This window comes from Ciona intestinalis, chromosome 14 (assembly GCF_000224145.3).
Source record: "Ciona intestinalis chromosome 14, KH, whole genome shotgun sequence".
NCBI classification, from domain to species: Eukaryota; Metazoa; Chordata; class Ascidiacea; order Phlebobranchia; family Cionidae; genus Ciona; species Ciona intestinalis.
Window position 1 is genome coordinate 2,291,840 of NC_020179.2, and position 11,573 is coordinate 2,303,412.

General features: G+C 35.8%; 1 protein-coding gene across 2 annotated transcripts in view; it reads left to right on the plus strand.

The window, feature by feature from the left end:
- LOC100175227 (coatomer subunit beta-like) overlaps positions 1-11,573 on the plus strand; it is a 14,735-nt gene extending 3,162 nt beyond the window's left edge. For both annotated transcript variants that reach the window (XM_026837478.1, XM_002131771.3), the window contains exons 3-19: positions 365-534; positions 732-885; positions 1,084-1,274; positions 2,061-2,181; positions 2,363-2,494; positions 4,018-4,140; positions 4,665-4,810; positions 5,159-5,336; positions 5,781-6,002; positions 6,489-6,605; positions 7,526-7,675; positions 8,174-8,323; positions 8,825-8,969; positions 9,143-9,374; positions 10,247-10,370; positions 11,039-11,194; positions 11,305-11,573. In XM_026837478.1, the coding sequence (XP_026693279.1) occupies positions 365-534; positions 732-885; positions 1,084-1,274; positions 2,061-2,181; positions 2,363-2,494; positions 4,018-4,140; positions 4,665-4,810; positions 5,159-5,336; positions 5,781-6,002; positions 6,489-6,605; positions 7,526-7,675; positions 8,174-8,323; positions 8,825-8,969; positions 9,143-9,374; positions 10,247-10,370; positions 11,039-11,194; positions 11,305-11,364 (2,571 nt within the window). In that variant the 3' untranslated portion in view covers positions 11,365-11,573. The remainder of the gene's footprint in view (positions 1-364; positions 535-731; positions 886-1,083; positions 1,275-2,060; positions 2,182-2,362; positions 2,495-4,017; positions 4,141-4,664; positions 4,811-5,158; positions 5,337-5,780; positions 6,003-6,488; positions 6,606-7,525; positions 7,676-8,173; positions 8,324-8,824; positions 8,970-9,142; positions 9,375-10,246; positions 10,371-11,038; positions 11,195-11,304) is intronic.

The window sequence follows — 11,573 nt, forward strand, 5'->3', positions numbered from 1 at the left end:
TATAGTAGGGTGGGGAGAAGATGGGACACTTTTAGCACAGAATATCCAAATATCCTGATCGTGTTTTAAACAATTAACAACGGTCCATGGGAGTCGTGAAGATAAAAAAGGGTCCCATCTTCCCCCACCCTACTATACATTTATAGTATATCTGGTGGTAAAAGGCTCTTTGTGGATCTTCTATGTCAAACTTAGTGACAGTCTTTATGATGCACATTTTTAGGACTTTACTTTGAGTATGGCTATCCCATTCTGTCCAAGTTTTCTTTACCTACCTTTACATTTTATATGTAAATTAAAACCATTAAGAATAAATGTAAGCATTTTGTTGAGACTTATTCATCATATATTTTTATCCTCCTAGGATTTACAACATCCCAATGAATTCATTCGAGGTTCTACTCTTCGATTTCTCTGTAAACTTCGACAGCCAGAGCTAATAGAGCCGTTAATGCCAGCAATTCGTTCTTGTCTTGAGCACAGACATAGCTATGTGCGCAGGAATGCTGTACTTGCAATTTACACGATATACAGGTTAGTGGGTTTTAACCATATGTTTTGCCAGATCTTAAAACATTAAAAATAATGTATGAAAAATGCACTTTATACAGTAAAACAGTCAAAAAAGGGGAGAGGGGGTTAAAAATAAAATCCTTTTACTTTTTTACAAAGAGCACCACTGCATATATCTATTATCTCACTAACCATGTTATCCTTATTTATCTTAACAGAAAGTTCGATCAACTGATTCCTGATGCTCCAGAGTTGATCCACGAGTTCCTGGAAGGAGAGAAGGATGCATCGTGTAAAAGAAATGCTTTCATGATGCTCATCCATGCAGACCAAGAAAGAGCTCTGGATTATCTCAGTACTTGCATAGATCAGGTCAGAAAAACGTAGTGTATTCCCAACATTTCGTCTGGCAAGACTTTATTATTGCATCATTTCCTGGTTTAGTCTTGTCTGTTGGCAGACATAAACAGTTAAGAACAATGAACGACATATACAGGTTAAATTAATGAACGTTTACGCCAACAAATATAAACACATTATCATTTAAAAATTACCAAAAACTGTTTTCAGGTGAACACTTTTAATGATATTCTGCAACTTGTGATCGTGGAGCTTGTGTACAAAGTATGCCACGCTAACCCCAATGAACGTGCTCGGTTCATTCGTTGCATTTACAATTTACTTCAATCATCGAGCCAAGCTGTAAGATATGAAGCTGCTGGTACATTGGTTACTTTATCTAATGCACCAACTGCTGTACGGTAAGTGTTTTTGCTGTATAGTTTAAAGATTGATTTAGCAATTCGCAAATTACGAATTGTGTGCACATTTGTTGCTATTCGTTTTTACAATTTCCGTCTACATTGCGACACAACATTGTAAATCCTGTTAAAAAAACATTGCTAACATATATGTTTGCGACGGTAAACGTAAAACTGCAATCATTCAAATAGTAACAAAACTCCTGCATTCATAATCCCAGACGAGTGAATCGCTATTGTGGCATAAATAATTGACACGTCAGTTCGTACTGTATCTTAATCTAAATGTTAAGCAATACCCTTTTATTACGCAAGTAATTAACAGGTCTGTCGTAACATACATAGGGTTTGTATGAGGGAAAATATGAAATGATAGAAGTGGTAAATGATAGAACTAGAAGTGGTAAAACGTTTCAAAATAATAGGATTTATGATGTAATATTTTTAAGATACATTTTTTCGTTGCTAAATCTTACCCTGCAGTACACCTAATGCTCTAATTTTAGGATTAAGTTTTGCAAACCTGGTTGCAATTGTGTGTTGCCGTAGTAACAATAATTAAAGCTAGAGATACATTTTTGTTACTGCTTATTCATTTGGTGTGGTTCTTTTTATTTTTTCCTGAATATGCTATCAAAATAATATCTCTATTTTGGGGGTGGGGTGAAATTGGACCTTTATGTCACCCCTTGATGTCTGCTGCTGGATTCAACATAGTTCGGTCAGGTTAAAAATTACCTTTCCGGGTTTATTTTTGCAATTACCCAGTTACCTTTTTCCCCTTAGTGCTGCTGCTCAGTGCTACATAGAACTTATAGTAAAGGAGGCCGACAACAACGTGAAGCTTATTGTTCTTGATCGACTTGTGGAACTCAAGAATCACCCACTCCATGAGAAAGTGCTACAGGTAAAAATTTATGGTTTAAAATATTTTGGAAAACTGTTTTGTCAATGCAGAAATAACTATAGGAAAGTAATGCCTGTGTAAAATCTGAGGTTAAAACAACATAAAAATCTAATGTTACTGTTAAAAAATCTGTAGTTACAAAATAGGTACGGGGTGCAATTTTTTAATATGGTTTTTTTAGGAATTGGTGATGGATATATTGAGAGCTCTTAGCTCCCCTGATCTAGAAGTAAGAAGAAAAACTCTTGATCTTGCTCTGGACCTTGTTTCCTCCAGGAATGTCGAGGATTTGGTCAAATTCCTTGAAAAAGAGGTGAATTAAACAAATAAATTTTTTTTTAGTTTTAAGTCTCTCGTTTGGAACTCTGTTTTTAAATGCCACAGCCTCTTTGTTTTTTCTCCTATGTATAATTGCAGAAGTATGTTTTGAAATATCTTGCAATCGTTATTCTTTTAGCAATTCTACAAATGTTTGTGGTAGTTTTTGGTACCAAACCTTTGACTCTTTATCTTTATGGATGTGGTATATACATAGGCGCCGAGTTTTCAAATGTAGTGCGGAGGCGAAGCCTTTTATGACGTAACGCAATCGTGACGTCATAACACTTCGGCGTTTCATTGACGTTATTTTACGCTTGCTCAACGCGGACGTCAGTGTTACGCGTTGATCCTTTCCTCGTGCGTATTTACAAGATTGACCGATATATAAATCGTTCGTTCGAGGCAACGTGCTTTCTACTTGACCTTTACGTGCGTCATAGTTTAACGTCCACGTGCGTCGTAGTTTAACGTCCACGTGCGTCGTAGTTTAGCCTTTTCGCGCGTCGTCATACAAAAAGTATATTTACGATGTTTTCCTCAGCCAAGCACCATAATTATTACGAAATAGTAGGGATTTACACGTGGATTTATTGCATCATAATAGCGATTGTTTGACCTGGTAATTAATTACGACATATTAGCAATTCACACATTGATTGTGTGCGCCATAATAGCGATTGTCCCCTTGATTATTTAGCCAGCAGAAGCTTGAAAACAGGTTTGAAGTTGAACGTTTGCGATCAAGTAAAGAATTGTTCAATCTACAATGAATACTTTCATCTACAATAAATATTTTTCTAACTACCTTTATCCTTTAACAACGATGGATCAACAACGTTTGTTCGAACCTGGTTTGAACTAACGTTACTAACCTGTTCCAAGCATGATTACCGCATGTTCAAAGTGACGATGTGACGTAAAAAAGACAATTACGCATACGTAACAGCTATATAACAGATTATGCACATGCGGTCAACGCATGACCAAGTACCACGCGGTCAACGCATGCCTAAATTTCCGTTCTCTTGTTGTCACGTCGTTAATTTTGATTTTCTTCACCGCAATGGTATATTTTTATGAGAACAATACGAAAATATTAATAAATTTAGTAAAAATACATATTTTTTTGTTAATTCGTATACGGAGGCCGCCTCCGTGCTATTATTTCGTACGTAGGGGTATATATATATTTAAACCAATTTTCGAGTTTTGACCGATTGTCACATTTTGCTCTCTAGCGACACAGGTGTTTGTTCTAGTAACGAATATTCAGTTAAACATTATTTTTTTCTTTGGAAAAATTGCTACACGACTGTATTTGATTTTTAGAGTTTGACATCAACTTTTGAATGGTGTATATTAAGTATTATTGTTTAATTTGCGTTTTAGTTAATAAAATTCTATGATGTTCTGTTTAAACATTATATTGATAGATAGCACCTCTCCTTCACCCCATTTGGTTTTTGGTAAATTAGAGCAAAGTTTGAATGATCAAGTTTAACTGTTATCTTACAGGTCACCAAATCATCAGATGTACAAGGCCACGATAACACAGATAAATATCGTCAGCTTCTTGTAAAGACAATGCATGCTTGCACTGTTAAGTTTCCAGACACTGCTGCTCTTGTTATTCCAGTGGTAAGTAATGTAACTGTCGCTCACATATAGTTTTCGCATTTGACTACTGACCAATCTTTTTTTAAACCATAAATCAGAGCCTATTTTAAATTGATTTATCAAGTTTTTTTTGTGATAGACCTCTATAGTTGAATAAATACATGAATGAATGTAGCAAATTTACCCCGGCATAACGAGGCAATGACAGTCATTACAACACATATGTGTCACGTGTGTTGATGTGTTCGGTTTTATACACCTCCTGCTTATAAGTTACGTTGTAGTATGTAAACTTTGGGGTGATTTTGCAGGATTTTGTTTTGTTTTAATTTATAGCTGACAATTAAGACAACCTTTAAGTAACAGCTACGTTAGATCAATTGTCGTTTGAGTGTCTTGTCCAAGGACATATACACTCACAATGGTAGCATCGGCAAGCCTTGAACCCATAACCTCTCGGTTAGAGGCATGCATGGAGAAATGGTAACCACAGTGCCACCGGGCTAGAGTTAGTAAATTTTAGGATAAAATTGACCATTTTTTAGTTAATGGAGTTCCTGGGTGATAGTGAAGAGTTGGCTGCTGCTGATGTTTTGGTTTTTGTACGTGAAGCTGTCCATCGACATGAGCAACATAAACCACTTATACTTGACAAGCTGTTGGAAGTATTCCCATCCATTCGAACTGTCAAGTCAGTGTTGCCAGATCTAAAAATTATTTTATTGTAGTAAAATACTTTAATGAGGCATATCAACGAAACATAAAATTTGTTTATGCATAGAGGTGGTCAAATGTGATCTAAATGTACCACGAAAGTTACTAAAAAATTAGAAACAGCCTATTAAAAAATCTAGTAAAACATAAATTTAGCCATGCGACTAAAATAGACTTTATTATTACTTTGCTATGTCTTTTTAATTAAAGTTAGCATTTAAATTTAAAAAAATGGGAAACAATGGTTTACTCAACTGAATGGAATCACACTTTTTAAAATGTTGCTGGTAACACTGATTTCAGTGATTTGTCAATTTTTTTTCAGGATTCTGCGTGGTGTTTTGTGGATCTTGGGTGAGTATTGTGAGGGAACAACTAGAATCCTTCGATTTGTTACTGAAGTCCGGAAATCAGTCGGAGAACTTCCGATGGTGGAAACGGAGCTCAAACTCGCTGCTGGGGAAGAAGTAGAAAAGGAGGAGGAAACAGAAAAAACTGAAAAGGTAAATTACTATATTTATCTTTTATTTTTACAAGTTTTTGCCCTTTCTTAGAATTTTTTACCTTGTTTCTTGTTGTTCCTTATTTGTGTTATTTTTGCTTAACTTCAAGGTAATGGATCAAATATGCATAAATTCCATAACATGCCTTCCCACATGATCCCACTCATATTTAACAGTATATATACCTGTATAATGTCTCCCCCAACTTATTAGCTAGAAATTTTAGAAAAGATATTCGAAATTCAATTACTTGTGCTTGGAGATAATTTATGAGAAGTAATTATGAATTTCTAAAAACAGAAAAATGATAGCAACTGTTAGTCAAAATTACATTATTGCTACGAAGTGGGTATTGCCACTAACAGTATTTAATAGAATACCTGTATAATGTTTCCCCCAATTATCAGCTAGAAATTAACTTTCCCAATATATATAATTGCTTAGTCATCATCTTCACGCCGGGTCACCGAAATGGGAACGTACGTCACCCAATCAGCTTTCAGTGTCGCAAACACAAAATCCGGCAACAAATCTCAGCAAAATCGACCTCCACTGCGCCAGTTTTTCATGGATGGGGACTTTTCACTAGCAGGAGCGCTCTCCACATCTCTTACAAAGCAAGCTCTCAGATTCCTCCTTACCTGCCCCGACCCTCGCAAACAAAATGTAGGTAGATTAAATGTTTTTTAAAGTGGGGTGTGAAATATTCTTTTTCTTGTGCTACTTTGAATTTTGTAAATAATCATTAGCGGCTTATCTGGTATAAAAAGTAGTTTATTTTTTATGTTTGCCATAGGGTAAAGTTTAACACCCGATTTAATTGTTTTAAACTGTGTAGTAAAATACCATTTTGCATTACACACATTTTACATCCTGGACTTTTTTATATATCTAGTTATTTATATAAGACTGTATTTATTTGTACGCCATTAATTTTATAAAGCTTAAAAGAGTGAAATTTCTATTACTCACACAGTGTTATACCTCTATTACTAAGACCATGATTATACTTCTTTTTGCCACTTTAAATTGATATGTGTAATCTCTACACATTTTTTTGTATGTAGGCCATTAAACAGTTCTAATTAAAAATAGTATTTAATATAAAACATGTGGGTTTAGCACTTTAACATTTTCTCAAATTCCTTCCAGTCCTTTATTGCTGAGAGCATGCTAATATTATCAAGTGTGATGCACCTTGGTCGATCCAATCTCCCAAAGAAACCAATTAGTGATGATGAAATAGACCGACTCACTGTTTGCCTCAAGGTGAGGGGTTAAGTTTACTTTCTGTAGTCATGGTAGCATGTGCCAGTTCTATATATACATATGTCTGTGTGAGACGTACCACAAACGCAACGAATTTTGACAGAAATTAATACAAAGTCAATGTTTTGTCTTATTCCCGAACAAGTCTGCTCACGATCACCAGTAAAGAGATGCTGGATTTTTCTCTTTAAATTGCGCATGCGTCTTCTTCCGATCCCCATTAGAGAAATATTCTGTTTTTCTCTAACACGTGTCAGCTTGCAATACATGGAGAAAAGCAATATTTTAATGTTAAAGATGATTGCGCGTAGTCTAAACAAGGTTACCCGAAACAATTTCCCACAAAATTATTTGCCCTTTAAAAATAGTGGACAGAAAGAAATTGATCTTGTGTATTCTTGTCAACTTGAATAAATGTAACTTACTTTATCCTCGCGTGGCCAGAAAGCGACTGCCGTTATAACATGGGTTTAACACCTCGTGCCAGCTTACGAGTTACCATGTATGTTACTTTGTGGGTGATTATTTTAGGGATTTTTTTACTTTTTTCATGTATGGCTGATAATTTGGTCAATCCATTAGTGACCACTGGGTTGGAGCAATTGACGTTAAGTGTCTTGCTCAAGGACACATACGCCCACAATGGTAGCAACGAGCCCTTTACCTCTGGGTTACAGGCAGGCGCGCTTAACCACTATGCCACGTCGCTAGTCAACTTCTCATTTGCCTCCAATAAAATGGTCATATAAAAATCTTTTGGGTTGTTTTGGACCAAGAATAGTATGGCTGACTTTTCCCAGCACACTTTCTTTTTATATTAATAAAATATTAAAGTTGTCCCCCTAAATTTTAAACATAAAATTCTCATTACCACTGCTCGTATGGCCAACATAAAACTGTAATATTTTCTGTGTATATAGGTGCTGGCAGACCGCAATGAAACAATGGCTGAAATCTTCACTTCAAAATGTCGCGGCTCCCTTTCACATTTGCTGGAGATTCGAGCTGCTGAGGAAAGTGTCCAGCGGAGGGTAGCAGAGAGAACCAAGACTGCTCTAACTGCTGTTCAGGTAAATTTTACACTTTGTGTCTTTAGTATGTTTTTGATGGATTGTTTTATTGAATCACTATTAAGTTTAAGTAGGTGTACATTTGGTTATTTTAATCCATTGTCTCAAATTCTGTGATTTACCATCAAAAACTCTAAATGTTATGTGTAAAATGTTAGTTATGGTGGTAAAAAATAAACAGAATATTCATTTTATTATTCAGTTGGTCACAAGACCTGGCTTAAATGCCATCTGCATAAACTAAAACAATGGTAGTCCAAGTCTCATTTTTAATAGGAGCGTTTAACCTTGGCCGAGCTGTCAAGGAAGAATCTTCCATTTATTACTACCAACAAGGGGTGCTATCATGCGGTAGCACCCTGAGTGTTGGGGTATTGGGTCAATACTGGCCTAAATCTTAGGGAGTACCAGTCTGCGAGACCTCACCCACATAGAATAGGTTCATGCCATGCACCCTAACAATAACATGTAATACAATAAAAGAACCAAATTGTGTAGCCTGATGATCCCATCAACTTCGCTCAACTACTTGCCAAAGCTGAATCTGGTTCTCTAGAAGATCAGTTTGAACTCAGTCTGAGTGCAGCTGTGGGGACTCTTAACCAGAAAAAAGAAGCAAGAGATCCGACTGCTTCAAAACTGAACAAGGTTTAAGACTGAATATGTCCGGTGCAGTGGTTAGCACGACTGGCTCTAACCTAGAGGTTACAGATTCAAGGCTCGTTGCTGCTATTGTGGGCGTATGTGTGTATCGGGCAAGACACTTAACGACAATTGATCCAGCGTGCCAGTGACTAATGGGTTGTCCAAATTATCAGTTGTGCATAAAACCATGCCTAAAAAGTTAAATGCTTGCAGAGGTGTATGAACATAACACCCAGATTATGTTGACTGTTGCCGTTCCCGCCATACAAGGGTAAATAAGTTACATGTACCTGATAAGCCTCTGAAGGTGGAAAATCCTTTTTAAATTGCATATATTGATGTACAGTAAATATATTTGTGAGATTACTAAATAGCTATTGTCACAGGAAAATAGGGCCTTGTCTTTTGTAAAATTTGTAATCTATTAAATTAAAAAGTTCATAGAGCTAACTCTACTTTAATATTCGTGTAATTTGTTTTCTTTACAAGCATTTCTTTGCATAGGTCACACAACTGACTGGATTTTCTGACCCAGTATATGCTGAAGCCTATGTACATATCAATCAATATGATATTGTACTTGATGTATTGATTGTCAATCAAACTTCGGATACTTTACAAAACTGTACTGTAGAACTGGCTACACTAGGTAATAGAAATAGATTTATTTTTTGAATTTTTTTCTATTTTGATTTTTTTTTTCTATTATACATGTATGGACATTGGACATATACAACATATGCCAACAGTCTGCTCAATATTTATGGCGTTGGTGCTTTTGTGCAAAACACATGTTTAATTTTCCTGCATTATTTCATTCAGGTGACTTGAAACTTGTTGAAAAACCAAGTCCGCTGACACTGGCACCTCATGACTTTGCAAACATTAAAGCAAGTGTCAAAGTGGCTTCAACAGAGAATGGAATCATATTTGGAAATATCGTTTATGATGTAACAGGCGCTGTAAGCGACCGTAACTGTGTGGTACTCAATGATATACATATTGATATAATGGATTATATACAACCTGCAACATGCTCCGATGCTGAATTCAGGTAAAAGAAAAAAAATCAACATTTTCCTGTTTCTCCTTTCTCTTTCTCTCTCTCTTTACTTTTCTTCTGTTAGGACTTTTAACCCCCTGTTATGCAAGAAATATCATTTCATTTGTTTAAGATAGTGGTTTACGAAACTGTTCACTTTGAACTATTGGTGAAAAGTTTTTTGAGGGTTTTTGTTTTTTCCATCATTTCTCAATCTTAGGGTCAATCCTCTGTAAAAAAGAAGTTTAACTGGGAATTCATTAAACATAAATGGATTGTTTGTCTGGGAAAAGGAAAAGCAACAAAGTGTTTGCAGTAGCGTAATCTGCCAGTATCAATCTGATAACTACATTGCTCACAAAACAAAATCTGTGAAAACAAAACAACACTTTTTCTAGGCTTCTTTAGACAATAAAGGTTATATGAAATTACACCAGTGAAAATAACAGGCATAATACTATTAAAAACATTAATCACTTGGGTCACACGGTCAACACACAGCGGGAAACCGGCAGCATTTCTGAACAGTATGTCAATGACCTTTTCAGCTCGTCTAAACAACCTTCTAACCCCGGAAATGTTTTGAGTCCATAAGCAAAATCGCACCATACAAGCGTAAAAATTCAACATGTTGAATAACCTTGCGTTAACAGACGGCTCACAAGTTTCGGACGTTACACATTCTGTGAAAAGACGCCGTCAGAAGGGGTCAGCCGAATTTTTACTTCCGGAAACAGAACCTGTGTACAGCCACCTTAAGCGCGTTTTAACAACTGTTGTTTTGTCGTTATATCCTGTCTTTCCATTTTAAATCTTTTTTGATCTTCGCTACCATAACTGAAAAAAACAAATAAAGTTATTATTATATTATGTAATTTTTACAGGCAAATGTGGGCTGAATTTGAATGGGAAAACAAAGTAACCGTCAACACTAACATGAGTGACTTGGTTAACTTCTTGCATCATATACTTAAGTCTACAAACATGAAGTGCTTGACCCCTGAAAAAGTAAGTCTGTTTCAAACGGGTTAACCCAGTGGTTACCAACTTTTTTATTCTGTTGACCCCTTTTGTTGATATATCCCCCTCCCCCCTAAAAATAGTTAACTATAATCTTGTTTACGTTTATTTTTCAATCCAAGTCTTACAAGAAAAACTTAACTGTCAGCTTTCTAGTTTGTAAAAATCTGTTATTTTTAAAATTGATTTAAATATCCGCTAAAGCTCCCAGGTAGGCCAACTTACTAGGCTTATAAAACTTTACAATCATAAAACCAAACCCAAATTGCAAAATTTTCTGTTTGGGAACTGGTTTAACAGGGAGAGAAATGAGTGATCCATTTGCTGGGTGCCTTACTTTACCATTATAGAATTGCAATTTGGCTTTGGTGATTTAGAGAAGTGGTTCTCAACCGCTGGCCCGTCAAATATTACAATTTGTCCACTCTGTAATCCCTACCACGCCTTGCAAAAATCTAATAACAGCACGTATAACATCATAAAGATAGCAGCAAATTTTTCATTGAAATAAAGTTTCCATTTTTTGGTTTTTGGTTTTTTAAGTTGCATACTTTTGTCGTAAAATTGTTTTGAAATTTTCCTGTCCCGTAAGCTAAAAAGGTTAAAAACCACTGAAGTAGAGCATATGTGTAACCGTTTAAAAATTGCTGTTACAGGCTTTAGGTGGAGAGTCTGGCTTTTTAGCTGCCAATCTATTTGCGAAGTCGATTTTCGGTGAGAGTGCGCTAGCCAATGTCAGTATTGAAAAACCTTTAGGAAAACCTCCAGGCACCCCGGTTGCAGGACATATACGAATACGAGCTAAAAGCCAGGTAGGTGCTTGTAACAGTGTGTGTGTATACTTTTTTTTCTAAATTTTAGTCTTAAAAAAAGAAAAAAAACATAAACATGTGAAATAAAAACTAAAACTGTGTTTTTTTAGGGCATGGCTCTCAGCCTTGGCGACAAAATCAACTTGTCCCAAAAGAAAACCAAGAAATAACAGCAGCTAAATCTTGAATGCTTTTAAAAACTATTTCTGGGTCTCTTATCCCTCTGCGACGCAAATGCATTTGCCCGTTCCGTTATGAGTGCTCTTAGATTGTGTAGCATTTATCATTGTACAGATTTGCATATATATGATACAGAAAATGGCTTAGGTATGTCGAAAGCAACTTTGCAGCACCAAATAAAAGCAAATGTAACAGAAAA